The sequence below is a fragment of the Pantherophis guttatus genome, chromosome 6, assembly GCF_059756535.1.
Source record: "Pantherophis guttatus breed Tessera chromosome 6, ASM5975653v1, whole genome shotgun sequence".
Lineage (NCBI taxonomy): Eukaryota > Metazoa > Chordata > Lepidosauria > Squamata > Colubridae > Pantherophis > Pantherophis guttatus.
Window position 1 is genome coordinate 98,737,399 of NC_142068.1, and position 18,337 is coordinate 98,755,735.

The 18,337-nt window shown below is 41.6% G+C and overlaps 1 protein-coding gene across 2 annotated transcripts in view; it reads right to left on the minus strand.

Moving 5' to 3' along the window:
- Positions 1-385: 385 nt before the first annotated feature.
- ANXA7 (annexin A7) overlaps positions 386-18,337 on the minus strand; it is a 51,495-nt gene continuing 33,543 nt past the window's right edge. For both annotated transcript variants that reach the window (XM_034435260.3, XM_034435259.3), the window contains exons 7-13: positions 16,709-16,803; positions 14,748-14,861; positions 11,446-11,616; positions 5,489-5,659; positions 5,285-5,360; positions 4,113-4,225; positions 386-1,520 (exon numbers count right to left, since the gene is read on the minus strand). In XM_034435260.3, coding sequence (XP_034291151.1) covers positions 1,398-1,520; positions 4,113-4,225; positions 5,285-5,360; positions 5,489-5,659; positions 11,446-11,616; positions 14,748-14,861; positions 16,709-16,803 — 863 coding nt within the window. In that variant the 3' untranslated portion in view covers positions 386-1,397. The remainder of the gene's footprint in view (positions 1,521-4,112; positions 4,226-5,284; positions 5,361-5,488; positions 5,660-11,445; positions 11,617-14,747; positions 14,862-16,708; positions 16,804-18,337) is intronic.

Genomic DNA, 18,337 nt, shown 5'->3' on the forward strand with positions numbered 1-18,337 from the left:
CTAAAAATCCACTTGGGAATATGTTGTAAATACTTATTTACTAAGTATTTAAATACTAAATTCTAAATACTAATTTAATTGTCACTAGTTTATGGTTTCGCAAAGCCATCTTCAGTTCACTGTATCTACTGTGCCAACTCCCCTGAAAGCTGGAGAGCAATCAACTTTGGAAGAAGGTCTGTATAGGAAATGAATCTAAATGGCCTGGATCTAGGAAGGGCAGACTGAGGCATTGCCTGTTAACAGGACCATATCCATATGTTCCTGCAAGGAGACTGAAAGTTTAAACACAAGGAGACAATGTGTTTAGCCATCTTGCTCCCAACCACAGCAGAGACTGTCAACTGTCCAACTAATGAACAAAGAAGGACACACTGTCAGGAGATTTGAATTCCCAAAAGTAAAATTTTATTGGATACACCATATTGGTACTGAAAAAAACAAAACCAGCTCTGGTTTTCCCGCGCAAATGCTTGTCCAGTTAAACGATAATTTCCCCTTCTCCCCACCCCTGGGTGATCATTGTCCAATTATGAGATGTTCTTTTGTAATGGAAACAGTCCATCTCTTTCCTTGATGGCTTCCATGCTCTCACGATCTCTGCATTCATTCTCTACATTTCATTTCCACCTTCCATCCCCACCAGTTCATTGGCAATTGAAAAGCGTTAAGGTTTGAAAGAAGCAAAGTGGTTCAATCTTGACAGATACTAAGTTAGCAAACATCACTTTCAGGAATAAACTGATTAATTATTTCTAAGCTATTACAGACTTTTGGAAAGACAAATTGGAAAATGTCGGAGCAATCTGCCTTCAATCCAAAATGAAAGAAAATTTTAATCATAAGCTTTGAATTTAAAGAATCTGAAATAAACAGCAAAAAGCTAAACAATATTTAATCTTAGAAAGCTATAAATTGACTAAGGGTCTAAATAAAATTGGAATATTGAAACTATTACAATAGGATTTTGGAAAATGATAAAAGCAAACTGCTTTTCATGGGAAATACTCTGTTTTGATTTTTACAAAACATAATAAAGATGCACAATTTCATAATTTCAAATTTTATGACAATTTCAAAAACTGGACATGCTTACATTGTCTGAGTGTAGCTCTATCATCTCCTTTCTCAGAGTAAACAACATTATGCAATGCATACAGGAATATGAAACAAGTAACAGCCTTTGTGACAATGACAGAACAGACACATTTCAGGCAGCAGGTTTATTGTAAAGTACATGATGCACTAAATTAAGGCAATTATATGTGAAAAATAAAAGAATCTGATCAACCAATGCATACTTAATTGTCTAAGATAATTTATATTTTTATACGGTATTGATAGCTGGTAGTGATAATCGGCTGTTTGCAGCTCGTTTTACTTTCTGAGAGTGCTTCCTATTGACCCACGATGGCCAAGAGCAACCGTCTGAAATCCCCGCTTGTGTCACTTGAAATCATGATGGCCAAAGTCTTGTGGTACATCTGTGTGAAGAGCTGTTTAATCTGTACAAGATCAATCTGTCCCAAAAGAAATAGAATAAAAATATAACATGAAAGAAATTTAAAGCCATAGCTTCAGGTTGAAAGGATACTACAGTTAATCCCCAGGTTAACTTTGCGAACAAGTCCCGAAACTACAAATCTTGCAGCACCACGGCAGTTGTTCGCCCTTATGAACAACCTCAGAGGCTCTGCAACATTCGTCCTGAACATTGCCAGCCAAAATGGAGCTTCCGAAAGGCTGATTTGCCCTTCCTGTGTTCCATTCGGGCCTGCAGAGACCTCGCCTGACAGGTTGCTGGCTGAAATGGAGCTTCTGAGGGATGAATCTGCCCCTCCGATGCTCTGTTGGGGCCTCCACGAGCTTCCCTGGCCCATTGCAGGCCGAAATGCAGCTTCGGGGGGGGGTGTGTGGATCCACCCCTCTGACGCTCCATTTGGGGCTCCGCAGGCCTCCCCCGACCCATTGCAGGATGAGTGGAGCTTCCAAGAGGCACTTTAGGCCTCTATTCTCTGCGAATTGAGGCCAGGATGTTTGCAAATGGAGGGAAGGTTTTGGTCCTTCAGGCCTTCCTCCATTTGCCGTTTCCTTGCTAAAGCCTGCAGGGAGATTGTGCCTGTAGGCTTTGGCAGCCCTTTGCAAAAACCCTTTGTCAGCACCAGCAAAGCTTGGGAGGGGCAAAGGCTTTTTGCAAAGGGCTGCAAAAGCCTACAGGGACGCAATCCACAAGCACTTCAGTGGCGAGAAAGGAGGCCCTGCAGCCCTCTGCACCTTTTTCATTGCTGAAGCCTTCCTCGCCAACCATTGTTGGTGAGAAAGGCCCGGAAAAGGCACACATGGCCCTCTGGGCCTCTGTTTCATTGCCGAAGCTGTCCTCAAGTGGTTTGGCCTTGAGAAAGGAGGCCCGGAATGGCCTCCATGGCACTGTGGGCCTCCTTCTTCTTCACCAAAGCCATCCTCAAGCGGTTTGGTGGTTTGGAGAAAGGAGGCCTGGAAGTGCATGCGCGGCCCTCCGGGCCTCCTTTCTCGCTGCCGAACTGCTTGAGGAAGGCTTTGGTGACAAAAAAGGAGGGAGCAAGCAAAGAAACAGGCTGTAAAGAAGACAGAACTTCATCTGTGAAAGTGACCCAGCGCGGCAGGATGGTGGGGGGAGCAATTATGAGGTGCCAATGGGAGAATGAGGTATCTGTGGGTCAGGGGAGGCCTTGGGCGGTCTTAAGCAGGTTGCCTGTTCCATCACCATTGCCTTCCCCATCCTGAGATACCTCACGTGCATTTAACAAGCTGTGCATTCGATTAGCAAATGCGTGGGCGAAAGGAGGGACTGATCGTTTTCAAGGTACGAGAGTCACTCCTACGAATCTTCGGGTTACGAATGGAATGGGCAGGCTCCATTATATTTGTAACTTGAGGACTATCTGTACATATGTTAACTCAACCTTGAGATTTATCTCAGTCACATGGGAGCTGACTTATGGACAGAGAAAATGAATACACAATCAAAAGCATTGTTCAGCATTAGAAATGCCAAACCATGCTTTCCACTATATATTATATTAATTTGCAGAATTAATATAAATCAAGCACCAATGACTGTAATGAATAATTGCTTCATTTTGTATGCTTTTTCAGATTTTTTTTCTTTTATAATTTTGCGTATTCTTTTTCAGTTTGTTTTTGTTGTTATATTTGGTTAATTTAAAACCAAATATTAAAACCAAATTAATTTATACGCTTATTAATACTTTTATTTTAAAAAAATGTGCCTGTTTATATCACCCTCCTTCATTGTGAGGAGACTGGCACTTTTCCTTTACTTATATTTTCCGTGAGTCCAGAAGAAAGCTTCTGGATCAAGTAGCATTACCTGATGAAATTACTTTAATTTAAAAAGCTAAGTTGCTACAGGCAATAGCTACTTTCTAAAGCTCTATTCCTCTCATCACTATAATTTTTCAACTGGCTATTTTGCTGTCATAAGAAATTCCTTTATAGAAAATATATAAAAGAATTTCTCATGACTAAATAATAATAGGAAAATACAGTTAGTCCTCAACTTACAACAGTTCATTTAATGACTGTTCAAAGTTACAGTGGCCCTGAAAAAAGTGACTTATGACTGTTTTTCACACATGACTGTTGCAGCATCCCCATGGTCATGTGATCAAAATTCAGGTGCTTGGCAACTGTTGCCATGTCCATGGGTCATCACCTTTTTCTTTTTCTTTTTGACAAAGTCAATGGGGAAGCCAGATTCACTTAACAACTATGTTACTAATTTAACAACTGCAGTGATTCAGTAAACAACTGTAGCAAGAAAGGTCATAAAATGGGGCAAAATTCACTTAACAACTGTCTTGCTTAACAACAGAAATCTGGGGCTCATTTATGGTTGTTAAGTTAAGATTACCTGTATGGAGTTAAGGACAATTCTTACATTATTCTAGTTTTTTATTGTTATTTTTCCTCCCAAAAGATGTCAGTTCGTTTTTAAATTGAACAGAATTGTCATATTAAAGGTGTAAAAACCTCTTAAGTGATTTATCATGGTCTGTTGTACATTGCAAGACGCATTGCTATATATACTATCAGAAAATAAGCATTCTTACCTCACTACGAGTTACAATAATTCTAACCAGGGTAGAATCATCTGTGCCAGCTCCTTTCATGGCATGATAAAGTCTTTCTGCAAAAAAGGCTGGGCGATTTAGAGCACATTGTACTGTAAGAAAGCAAACCCAAGAATATGTACAAGTTAGCATTGGGAACTAAAAAAAGACTGCTTTCCAGGATTAAGGCAGAACTTTTTCAAAAACAAACTTTAGACATAAAACTTAATTTTACTATAAAGTGCAAATGTTTCTCTTCATTGTAACATTTAGATCTGTACTGTTTTTCCCCACTTCCAAATATGGGTTTGGCATTATTACTGAGCCCCTTTTAAGGAGGGAAATGAATGTAAGTCAGAGATCATTGTAGGTGGAAATATATGATTTAGTTCGTTGAGATTTGTGATTTCATTTTTAAACTTGGTGTTCTATATAATTGGGCTTCTGTCAGATTGGGAATCTGTCAGAATGGAAGAGAGGGAAAAAAGCAAGTCAGAGGTAGCACTAGAACTAAATCCCTGACATTAAGAAGCCCTTGATTACAAGATGGCTCTTCCTTTCGATCCAACCATTTTTCTATTTGCAATCTCAAATTCTCCAGAAAATGAAAACAAAAACAGATGATCATGAATTGCTTTATTTATCATAAGGATAAATACTGGCAAATGAGAATTACTAGAAGAAATGGGAGTGCCTTCATTCCAGCTCCCAGACATAGGACCTTTTTTAATGGAACCACTTATTGAAAACAGCCTTCTCAAATAACGAGCTGTCTGCAAGGTTAATTGGGGATTGGAAGATTAATCCTTCCAATCCCCACCACCTGTCAGAGCAGAAGAAGCTTCTTGGATGAAAAGCGAAATGTCTTCAAAGAAAAAACAAGAAAGGTCAGTTGCCTCCTGAAAAAGCACCTTTGGGACACTTATTGAAAAATATCTTCAAAGAGAATTCACTGCTAACCAAAAGTTAAGTTCCAAGACATTTGTTAAATAAGATAATTAAGCACACTTACATTACATAATTTTTTCTGCTTTTAATTCCGCGAAAAAAGATACTATAAACCTTGCTTCTAATCAGTGGCATCTTTCAAAAACTAATTATTAATTTTTGTGGATCCTTGAAAATTAAATTCGCAATAAAATTAAAAAAGAAAAATGTGAAAAATAACTTACAAATAGTCTTCAAGCCATGCTCTACATTTCCTGAAAATTCCCGGCCAATGCTACTTAATAAATCACGGTTAGCTATCTGCAAATAAATGTCAGGAAAACGAAAGAAACTTTATAAAGAATGGTGCAGCAAAATCAATTTTTTTCCTTTTGCAGGCAACAGTTTACTAGAAGTGCCCCACCCAATCTTCCTGTACTTTGTTGTACCTGTGAATAAGCTTCCACAGTGGCTTTCAGCTGGGGGAAGCTTCTAGACGCGAGGATCATGTTGAAGCAAGACTCATCAGTTCCCAGCTTCCCTTCCCCAGCTTGGTAAAGTCGTTGAGCATCCTGCTGAGCTTTTTGATAATCTACAGTTTGATTCTCGTCCCGATTACCCTGCAAAGAAAAACAATGTATCATGACCATTGCACACTAGCTTTCACTTTGTCACTAATCACTTAATATAAACAATGAAAAACACTGAATTCAAAAAAAATAAGTCACACTATGTTCTTTGTTAAATTACTTTTAATAAGAATTCATCAAAAATGGAAATTAGTCATGCATAATTTCTAAACACAATATTTCATGCTCTTTACCATGTTTTTATCATAAGTTTAAAATAAAAGTTAAAGGAAAGAAAGAAATTGGCTTTCTTAAGCATTTAACAATTTAAAAAATGTATACTTCAGCAGAGGATTAATATGTGTTATATAACTAAAAAAAAATCTCCCATTCTTTTCTGTCACATTACTTGAAAGATTTGAGGGTGGGGTGTGGCAGAATTTATTCAACAATTAACATTTCAGTTATGTGATTCAAAATATATTCAATAATGCTTTTCTTAGAGCATTTCTTTTATAAATGTGAGCTGAAGTTCCCGCACTAAAACATTAGGTTAAAAGTTACTCATTCAAACCCGTCCTCACTGCTCAGTCCAATGCAATCCAATCACCAGTTGTTGAGTTGCTGTGAGAACTTTAGGCTGGGAAGGTGATAAGAAGTTGTTCTCAGGTGATGCTCTCTCGTCTTCTTTGGAGCTGAGACAAAATAGACAGCCCCAAGCCAATGCCTCCCTCCTCCCTAGCCCGGAAACATACATCAAAGTAAAGAAAGACCAAAGCAGGTGACAGGTCATAAAAATACCAAGACCCCCTCCTTGTATCATCCCGATAAGGCTCTATGGCAGGGGTGTCAAACTCAAGGCCCACAAGCTGGATCTGCTAGGGGATGCTTAGACCTGGAAACAGCGAAGGACCTGCCCACGGTGCCTCTGCCAGAGAAAAATGGAACTCAGAAGAGCTCTATTTTCGCTGGCAGAGCGCTTGGGGCGCAACAGATGCCCCGACATGAGTGATGTCAAGATGGCCACACCTACCATGGCCACATCCATCCTGCCCTCTCCCAATGTCAAATACATCCCTGATGTGGCCCTCAATGAAATTGAGTTTGCTGCCATTGATCTATGGGGACCTGACATGCTGCCCCCCCCCAAGAAAAGGTTTTGCCAGTGTTTTAGCAGTAGGGATCTTTTGACATGGGACAAAGTGGACCTGTTTCAAGAACAGGTCAATAGCCACCCAGATGACAGTGTTTTCCGCACTTTCTGGCAATTCTATTATAAAGTCCATAGAAATCTCTCTCCAGGGTGCTGAAGGCTCCGCTACTGGCTGAAGAAGGCCAGGGGTTTTCCCCCTGTCTTTGCTTGGCAGCTGCACAGATAAGGCAGCTAGCTACATAGTTCTTGATGTCTTTTTTGAGGGATGCCACCAAAATTGTCTTTTCAGAAGGTGTAAGGTTTTTACAAACCCAAAGCTAGCCTTGAGTCATGGCAGGTTTACATGGTTTTAAGTCTCTGACTGGCTGGAACGTGCAGCTTCTCTCTCACCCAGGCAAGCCTTCATGCATGGAGCAGGAGTCTTTGGGGCTGAGGAACCACTTGTCTTCGGTTAAGGCTTGCTTAAAGGTCAAGGTAGTGGTGTTATCTGGGGAAGGGTCCTCCTTTGTTTGCGCTCCAGTAACCACTGGAGCAAGTGTTTGCAGCACTGCAACTAGCAACCAAGCAGCTAGTTGCAGTGCTGGGAGCAAGGGCTTGACTGTTTCTGGCTTCGCACTGTTGTACTATGGGAGCCTTGATAGGACATCCACCAGGAAATTCCACCCCCCCCAGCCCCGATAAGTAGCAAAGGGTGAAGTTGAATCTTTGAAAGTGTTGGGCCCACCGTGCCTGTTTAGGAGACAGTTTTCTTGGGGTCTTTGGAGCCTCCAGGTTTTTGTGACACCTGGAATAGAATCTTGTTCCCCTCCAGAAAGTGGCACCAAGTGAGAAGAGTCCATCAAATGGCATAGCCTTCCTTCTTCCACAGTGCCCAACATTCTTCAGTTTCAGTTAATTTTTTGGAGGTGTATGCACACGGCTGTAGTTGGCCCTGTGCATTCTCCTGCAGTAGGACAGCCCTGATGGCCACATCACTGGCATCAGCCTGAATTATAAAAGGCTTTTCCGGGTCCGGTTGCCTTAGCAACGATTCAGCGGAAAGTCTTTTAACTTTTCAAATGCTGCTTGGCACTCCATTGTCCATTTTAGGAGTCGGCTGGGTTTCGGCTTGTCTACCCCCTTTATTTTCAGCAAGTAGTGATGGGGAAGGCAATCTGGGCAAACTACAGGATGAATTGTCTGTAAAAGTTGGTGAAGCCAAGGAGACTCTGCAGTTATTTCCTCATGCGGGGAGGTCCCCAATCCAGTACTGCCCTCACTTTAACTGGGTCCATTTCCACCCCCTCATGGGAGATTCAGTATCCCAAGTACCGAACCAGACTTTGTGGAACTCGCATTTGGACAGTTTACCATACAGTTTGTCTGCTCGGAGTTTGTTCAGGAATCCTCTGACCAACTTCACATGCTCCACTTTTGTCTGGGTGTATACCCAAACCCCCTTATTTAGGTGTTCCTGGAGCACCTCATTTATCAGCTGCATAAACACACTGGGGGCTCCCTGTAGTCCAAACGTTAAACTGGAAACATTCTAGGGGCCAGTTAAAGGCAGTTTTCCATTCATCCCCTTCTTTAATCCTGACCTGGTAGTAGGCCTCCCGTAAATCCAGCTTTGAGAATACCCTACCCTTGGAGAAGTTGGCCAGCATGTCTTTCATGAGGGGAAGGGAGTACTCATTTTCCATGCACACTGCATTTAGACCCCATAATCTATGCACAAACGAAGAGACCCATCCTTTTTTTTCCCAAAACCGTACCGGGGAAGCTACCTTGGGTCTAGTGGTTGAATGAAGCCCTGCACTAGATTTTTATCTATAAAATTTTGCAGCTTGTCTAACTCCCGTGGAGTCATAGAATACAGCTTTAGTGTCAGTAGCTTGGTCCCAGGGACAATCTCAATGGCACAGTCTGTGGGACGGTGGGGCAGGAGCTCATTAGAGTTTCATTTGCTGAGCACTTCACTTCCTGGTATTCTTGAGGCACACCCAGCAGTGTTCTCCCTGTGACGCAGTCACCACTCCTCTGCGGGGCTCATACCTGAGGTTCCTGTTGCATGGAACTTGCTGTCCCTTTGGGAATTTCAGAAGCCCCTCTTTCCAGTCCACCCACGGGTTCCACTACTTTAGCCAAGTCAGTCCTAGGACAAGGGGCCATTCCATACCTGGCACTATGACAAAAGTCAGTCTCAGAATGATCTTTCATGGTTAGCTCCAGGGGTTCGGTGGCAAATATGGCCAGGACACCCCCTGCAATGGACCCGTATAGCTGGCAGAAGGCAATCGGGTTATTTAGTCTCCTCAGCTGGATCCCCTGTTTCCCCTCCAGGGTTGGGCTTATAAAACAACTGGTTTACCCTGAGTCCAATAAGGCCTTTAGCATGACTTTCTTCCCAAAAATGGGAATTAACAGTTCTATGGGCAAGATGACCAGTTCTATGGGCCCACTTACCAGGGGTCATCTTCAAAGTCACTATCTGATGGCCCTGGTTCTTCTTCCCATGGAATCGGAGTTTCCCCTCCAGGTTTTGGGGAGAGACGGAACTCCATGACCTCGGCACTCTTCAGGACCATGTCTTTTGCCTCCCGCACTTGAAGCAGGCAGCACCACCTGGGGCAGCAGCACCACCTGGAGCTTGGCAACTTCCTTCTTTCTCTCAGGTGGGGAATGCTTCCACATTCTGCTGGAGTGGTACTGGTTTCTCGCTTGGTCAATTTTGGCTTCTTCCGCAAGGATGTACCAGTTGTGGAGGCGATTCGGGGCACCTTTGGCAATGCAGGCATGGTACAAGTCATTGTTCAGGCCAGTTCCTTAAATCAGCTTACTAGGATATCTTCCGGCCAGGCTAGGCAGGAGGCTAGGTCCCAGAATTCTTTGATGTACTCAGCTACCAGGTGGCGGCCCTGCCTTACAGTTTTGATCTGGTCCCTAGCCTTGTGATCAGCCAGAGGGTCCTCAAATCTCCATCTCAGTGCCGTCATGAAACAGTCAAAATTGCAGAGCTCTGGGGCATTAGCATTATGGAGGGTTACCATCCACCGGGCAGCAGCTCCTTCCAGAGCCAGGGTGACAACTGACTCTGGCTCCTTCGATGGGAAAGTCTCATCTGTATTCCTGCAGGTAGGTGACATCGTGAGAGAGGAAGAATCCCAGTTGTTGGGGATCTCCATCAAACTTGATGCCTGGGGTGGGTGTTTTTTGTTCCAGTTGTGGGGCTCCTCCTCTCCCGGCTCTCTGGACATTTGCTCCACAAAGGTCTCTCTCCAAGAGGGATTAGCGGGTGTGATGGCTGCCCCATCTGCGGTTCCGGCAGCACCAGCAGAGGTCCCCGGCGCATGGGACTCCCTCTTCCCATCTGCGGTTTCTCCTTGCTCTCCCTCACCTCTCTCCATTCGGGCCATGGACTCTCAGGTTCTCAGATTCTGGAAAGCTTCCATCATGAGTCAGTCAGCATAGTCTGGTTCTTCCTCCAGGTCATCATCATCATCCAGGGCTTCCATCTCCCATCTCCAACCATGCTGCCAGCTACCTTGGATGAAGGTGACCCCTTTGGTCCTTCCTCCGCAGTCCTCCTTCCCCATCTAAACGGACCATCTTGGCTTCACAAGGTCCTCCAGGTGCTGCTTCCTCTGTCCATTCGCTGGGGGCTACATCAGGTTGACCTTGGTGGAGGTCTCTCCCCAGCATTCAGCTTCTTCGTGCTTGCTGCCCTGGTTGGACATTTTGTGCATGGTCCCCACGGTAGCGCAGGTGCCTCTCTGGGTTGACCACTTTTTAGATCCTGCCTAATGTAAGGTCTTGCCTCAGTGATCCTCTCAAGAACTCTTGAAACAGGTAGCTTTTCAAATGGAACTTATATTGGGAGACAGTGATAGCAAAGAGAGTAAGCAGGATTTGAAGTTCCCATGCTAAAAGGTTAGGTTAAAAGTTACTCATTCAAACCCCTCCCCACTGCTCAGTCCGACATGAACCAATCACCAGTTATTGAGTTGCTGTGAGAACTTTAGGCTGGGAAGGTGATAAGAAGTTTTCTCAGGCATCGTTCTCTCTTTGGAGCTAAGGCATAACAGATGGCCCCAAGCCAATGCCTCCCTCCTCCCTAGCCTAGGAAGATACATCAAAATAAAGAAAGTCCAAAGCAGGTAACAGGTCATAAAAATACCCAGCCCCCCTCCTTCCACCAGAATGGCAGCATCCCGATAGGAATCTATTGGGACCCAACACTGGCATCCCTTTGTAAGGGGCAGTTATGAAAGCTGGCTTTCAGCCTTCAGCATCCTATGAAAGTCATCCCACAGCACTGCTTTTTTTTTTCAGTGGGCCTTCTTCTAAGACTTCTGCTGCACTTCTGAAAACCTTGCTCTGGCGTCATCTTGAATCAACAATGTATCTTCAACTGCTAATCCTTTCTAAATCTGTCATGGTTTTGCCAGCTATTAGACTTCCATCTCTCCTCACTGCTTCCGAAAGATTTTGTGTTGTCAACTTGCCTATGGAAAATTATGAGAACCTATGCTACTTCTCCTATGGTCAGTTTCTATTTACCATCTAAAACAAGAAATGTACCTGGCTGGATATATAGATGACAGGAAGCTAAAAAGTAGCGGGTGATAGCAAACACCCAAAGTTTCAGTATATGAATATGCTTTGCAAACACATATATTGTAAGAGAATGTGGTTGTTATCTCACCTGACACATAGATACAAGTAATCGTTCAAAATGACCAGATGTATCAGCCCGAATATCATGCTCAATATCTCTTCCAAATTCACTCTTGTAACATTTGACTATTTCTTGAATCTCCTGATTTGTTCTTGTGCAAAGAATTTCAATCAATACATTTTCTTGGGTACCTGCACCCTGAAAGCAGAAAAACAAAGTTGCCATATCAGCACCAAAAAGAGTGCTAGAAAAATGATCATGTACGTCTTTTATAGTACATCAACATCTAGGCTAAGCTGCTTCATATAATAGAATATACTGCAAGCAAAAGCCACATTATGCAATGCCCAACTCCCAAATAAATCAGTATTAGATTCTCTCTTTGATCACCTCCTCCTAATTTTCTGTGTAGTCCTGGCTGGTTCTACTTCCTGAGATTACTTAATGTACATTACAACTTTCCTAGTTGTGGAAAGACAAAGTTTGGAAAGGGTGGAAAACCTCACAAGCTTTTATATGTCAAGCTCTGAATGTCCTTTGGCTTCTCTAACTTCTTTTAAATAGTAAATTCCTCAACTATAGTAAAGGAGCAATCTTAACATTTTGGATTTTCTTCCCTTTTCTTAAGCAATCTTACTGCTGTCCCTCTCAACCTGATTTGTTTTTGTGCCTTTTGTGCCTTCTTTCCACTTACTGCCCCATCTCCCTGATGCTTTTCTTCACCTCCCAGGCTCTAATGGCTTTCTTCTGTCTTTCTTCTGTCCCATATAAATTAGCTGCTATCAGGGTTCAAACTGAGCCTTAAGGAGGCTGCCCTAGGTGCCACTTCCACTACTGAAGCTTATGGCTGGTCCAGCCAGGCCTCCATTTCGAACAGAGTAGGGGACAGATAGTTATCTGTAGACAACTCCTGGGAACCAGAGCTTCTGAGTTCCTGTTGGCATTTTTGGTGCCCACACTGGGAGTGGCAGAAATGTGGCCACATAAAAGATAAATATGATTTGACAGGCATAACATCTAGATCTAGTAAAATCATTCCCAGAACAAATACCATTTTGCTTTACTAGCAATAAAAGAAGAGGAAGAGCACGGAGTTAAAATATTCATTCTTGCTCAGAAATTCAAATGAATTAATGCTCTAGAGCAGGGGTGTCAAATTCAAGTCATCACAGCAGCATCATGTGACATATCGAGACTTTTCCCCCCCTTTGCTAAACCGGACGTGGACGTGGCTCGCGCGTGACACATCCAGCCCACAGGCCGGGAGTTTGACAGCCCTGCTCTAGAGTATCTTGGTGATGATATTCTTCTTTAGAAGAAGAAATAGGGGAATCAGAAATCTTTGACTTGATTCTAATCAATATGGAAAACAGTTGAGGAAATGGAAATTACAGGAACATTTCAAGGAAAGTGCTATGCAGTGCAGGATTCTTTTATTTTAAGGGAAGAAAACTGAATGCAAATATCTATTTTAAATATAAAATAGGGAATTTTATTACAGCAGTAGTGAATGTGATTCATGGCAAGAGAAGCAAGTAATAAAATGAGCACCAAAAAGGTAGGAATTTAGTATCAGAGAGGAAATCACATTGGTCTGGCTCGGATATAATTATCTACAACCTTGAAAAACTTCACAGTATAGCTAGTCCTCATTTAACTACCCTTATGGGATCAGCAACTCCACTGGTAAGCAAAGTAGTCAGTGTGGAAAATTGATTGCAACTTTGCTTTCCAGCTGGAAGAAGATAAGACCGGTCAGTTTCACACTTTTGCTTGCCTCCTAACCACTCCCCCAACCTTTGGAATCCTGGCCTGCCTGCTCTATACCTATTGAAAGTAATGCTGCTGGGGGGTCATGCTGCTGGGAGCTGCAGGCAGCCAATAGTGCTCTCTTGAAATCCCTTCTCCAATTTTTCCACCTTGTGGGGAAGGGAAGGGAAATAAAAAAAACAGTGAGCAATCTCTCCTTTGCCTGCCCCTTTCCTGCTGCTGCTGGTGCAATTGCATTGCTCTCAATATGTAGAAGAGCAAACAATTTATTCTCTTGTAATCTCTTCCTCTCCAATCTCTGTTCTCTGGGGGAGGGAGGAGAAGGATTAGGAAAAGGAAAGATTGCCTACAATCTTACAAAGATTGACTTGCACACACACAAACACACATGGAGGCCAGTCTTCCAAAGGGCAGGAGAGTAGCTAGGTAGCAAACAAAATTTGAAAGTATGAAACCAATTAGTCGTGTGTCTTTCCAGCTACATAGCACAGTCACTCTGCTTAGCAATTAAAATCCCTCTGCTCTGCCAATTAAAATCACCCAGCAGGAGCTACCTGTTAATTGTGAAGTTACAGCCCACTCACAGCCCCTCTGCACCAGCCTTTCCAGATAAGGAATCAATATTTTATCTCAGACATCCTTACAGTTACATTTCATTTCATTTCATTTCATTTATTAGATTTATATACCGCCCTACTCCTGAAGGACTCAGGGCGGTGAACAGCCAAGATAAAACACATACAATATAAATTTTTTTTTAAAATAATAATTTAAAATGTATTAAATAAATTTGGCCCATACTAATTAAAACACCCCTATTTTTAAAAAAACAAATTAAAATTAACCAATTAAAAGAGTTAGGCCAGCCCAGCTTGTTGGAATAAAAAAGTCTTGAGGGCGCGGTGGAAGGTGCGTAAATCTGGGATCCTCCATATCTCCGGGGGGAGTTCTTTCCAAAGGGCAGGTGCCCCCACAGAGAAGGTACAGAGGTTACCTTCTTACAGAGGTAAAAATGTGATTGCCTTCAAACCTTCCTTATCTAGCTTAAAAAATGTCTTGTTGAAACTGAGATATCTCAGCAAAAAGGAAAATGGAAAAATTAAGATTATTATCCCTTCAGTTTCTTGGAAAGTTGCAAATTTTCAGAAAACTAAAAAGAAAATAAATATAAAAATACCCCCATCCTTTCTGGTTCAAGGAATTATTATTTGGGAAAACATACATAAATGTCTTTATAACATTACACCAGGATTGTTTTTAAATTTCTGCATAATTAACTTCTGTTTTTAACTGAGTTTAATATCCATTATTTTTATGTAATGCAACCTATTTGATCAAACTAGGAACTTGGTGCAATAGATACCCCCAAATTTCCCTCAGAAATTCCTATCCAACAATGATCTTACATTGTTTCTGCATATCTTCCTATATAATATAACTTTTACCTAAATTTTTTGCTTAAAAATTGACCTAGTTTTTGTCTAAATTAAACTTTACAATCATTTTGATCTCACTGCTTTTATTTTTGCACCTAATATTTTTTTTAAATCAACTCATACCTTCATTGCATGCCTTAAACTCCAGGCATCATAATAGGTACGTGGCATGAACAATGCAAGGATAAGTTCTTCCATATTCCCACTTAGCTCCGACTTCAGGTCTTTAATTAAATCCTGTCCAGTTATCAAAATAAGAATTCAGAAAGGAGTATATTCACAAAACCTTAACATATATTTGAACATATACTCAAAACAAAAATTAGCTAGAGTAAGATACATTTCAAACAGAAATAGACTTATTTTACATTTTTTATTTATATTAGGAGGATCCAATTATTTAATTATTTTTAAATAATTACTTTTGATTATTAAGTGTAAAACTTAAATGCAATATTTTAATTAGTAAGACAGGACTGAATAATAATAATAATAATTTAATGAACACAATAGCAACATTATTATGAATGGGCTGCAATGCATAGGCATACTTACCACAAGCACTAGAAGCAAATAACTGTAGCAATTAAGAAAACATAAATAAATAAAGCAATGTAAAATATCAACCCATAATGCAGGCAATTCAGATATTCCCAACTAAACTGTCAATTTTCCAACTGGCTCACCCCAATCTAGGTTTGCATTTTATTAAAAAGCAGCTTCTGAAAAATGTCTTGTCCAAAAAGACAGCATCTGGATTTCCTTCCTCTGCACAGGTAGTCCTTGGATTACAATGGCAATTTGGGCCAGAATTTCCATCACTGAGCAATGAGATCATAGTGCAATGTCACATGACCGCATTACATAGCGATGGCAATCCTAGCAGTCCTGGTTGCTATTGTTAATTCCAGAAATGTGTGGATCATTAAGTGGGAAGAAATGGGAGCTCCAGGCAAACAGGCTGGTGAATGAGACCTATGGTAAGAGCTACAGGCAGGCAGATGCCAAAGTGGGGGCAGGTGAAAAAGCAGCAAGAGCAGGAGTGATACATCACTTCCTGCCAGCTTCCCCATTGACTTTGCTTCCAGGAAGCCAGCAGGGAATGTCAGAAATCGTGATCACATGACTGCTGCTTGCTGCAATGTCATAATTGCAAGCCAGACATCAAAGTCTCAGATTGCAATCACATGACTGCAGGGATGCTGCAATAGTCTGAAGACCAGTCATAAATCTCCCTCATTCAGTGTCATCAAAACTTTGAATAGATGCTGAATAAGTGATCATAACTGGAGAGCTATCTGTGTGTGCTGAGTGCAAGCAGATGGTCACATCCAATTAGCAAAACACTCAAGTGGTAATTCATTTCTTACATCCTTGAAGTCAGGTGAAGTCAGAGCGGATTTATCCATGAAATTTTAATCTGTACTTAAGTATAACTTGATCTTTTCTTGAGGTCTAGGACCTCAAGAAGATTCCTTGAAAATTGTAGGACATTCAGAGAAGAGACTATCACTGAACACTGAATTGAGTGTTAATATAAATAAATATCATTCCCACAATGTAAAATTCAGTAAAATGGGTAACACACAAATGGAAGGTCAAACCAAATTTCCTTTAGATCTTTCTTAGCTCTGACAAACAGACAAAATGTCCTGCCATATTGCTACTCTTCCTTTGTCAATTACAGGGAGTCCTCAATTTACAACCACAATTGGGACCAGAATTTCCACTGCTAAGCAAGATAGTTGTTAAGTAATTTTACAACCTTTTTTGCAACATTAAATGAATTGCTCAAGTTATTAAGTGAATTGTGTGGTTGTTAAACAAATCAAACTTCCCTTACTGACTTTGCTTGTCAGAAGCCAGCTGGGAAGGTTTTAATAGTGATCTCATGATTCTAGTTTGCTGCAATTGTCATAAATATATGCCAGTTACCAAATTTTGATCACATAACAGTAATGATGCTGCAACAGACTTAAGTGCAAGGACCAGCTGTAAGTCACTTTTTCAGTGCTGCTGTAACTTTGTCATTAAAAGAATAGTCAAGGACTACCTTTTTGGAAAAATATAACCAACCATTTTACCTTGCCATACATAGTCTTGAAAGCAGATTTAATTTGTTGCCTCTGATTATTTGAACGGTTGGCAACAACATCAATGATTGCTTGCTCATCCGTACCTTGGAAAGAAGAAACATGTATAGTCAATTTTATATCACAACCATTCCTCCATTCCACCCCTGAACGTTACATTGAGAAAGCATTTAAGCCTGCCCCTCACCCTCATTTTTGTTCCTCAGATCATTTTTCTGTGATGCTTATGCTTAATTAGAGACCATTTAGAAAACAAATAAAGAGTGTGGCCGGCCGGAGCTATGGAAGCTCTACAACAGGGGTGTCAAACTAAATTTCATTGAGGGCCCAGCCTCTCCCCCTTATTCAAGAAAGTAAACTTGGCATTTCAAAAGGAACCTTTTATTGAACAGGGGTGATAGCAGGGCGAAATCAAAGCAGGCTCTAAGGTCCCTCAGGCAATACAGTATAGAATAAAGGAATTAGAAATCCCTCCCAACAGTCCAATGTGGATTCAGCCAATCCACAGTTGTGAAGATGTTATTGTACCTGTTGCTCTGAGAAAGTGATAAAGGAGCTTTCTCAGAGTCATCCTCCACCGGCTTTCGGACAATACATGGCCCTCCCTCCCCTTACATTCCCCAAAAGGTGAAAAAATGCCAGGGGGCCTAGGCACCAAAGGTTATAGAATACAGGATATGGCATACATAAGGAAGAAAGCATAAAGTAGATAATGCAAGCAAGGCTCCCCCCTTCCCCTGAAGAATGGCAGATTCACGGATCTGACATACTGCCCTCCTTAGAAAAAAGGATAATCCACCTAGAAAGAGACAAGAAAACATATTATAAAACAGGTAGTTAAGAAGGTTTGTTTGGGTATTTCTGGTGGAATTTCCTTAAAAGCGTATGGCTTGGATATGTTTCTTAGCCACCTACTCATTTTGAGATGGTGGCAGGTGTTTCCAGGCTACCAAATATTACATGGAGCCATGGTGAGTGTGTGAATTGAGGATTTCTTTAATTTCAAAATGTTGTCCTCCTTCCACCATAGTGGGGACTGGAGGTATGGGTTCAGTTGGTCTGATGTTGGAGGTAATTTCAGGTTTGAGCAAGCTACAGTGGAAAACGGGATGGAGTTGTCTGAGTGTTTTGGGGAGGAGTAGTTCCACCGTGACAGGATTTATGACCCTTGTAATGGGGAAAGGTCCTATGAACTTAGGTCCCAGTTTTTTTGAGGGTTGTAGGGATTGCAAGAATCTTGTGGATAAATAAACTCTATCTCCAACTTTGAACAGTTTTGGCTCAGTCCTCTTCTTGTCTGCCTGAGCTTTAAAGGCGGCTCTGGCTTTCTGCAGGGCTAATCTGACCACAAGGCCAGGTGGTTTGCAAATTATGCATCCACTCTTTAAGGGAGGGATGTTTGATTCTTCTATGGGCAATTCTGGCATGGGAGTGAATTCCTGGCTGGGCCACCATTTCCCTTGGAATGGAGTGAATCCAGTGCTGGTGTGCACTGAATTATTGTATACTACTTCAGCAAAAGGTAAAAGGTCTGTCCAATTATCCTGTTGGTAGTTTATAAAACATCTTAGATATTGTTCTAGCACCCCATTCACACATTCCATTCCCCCTCCCCATTCA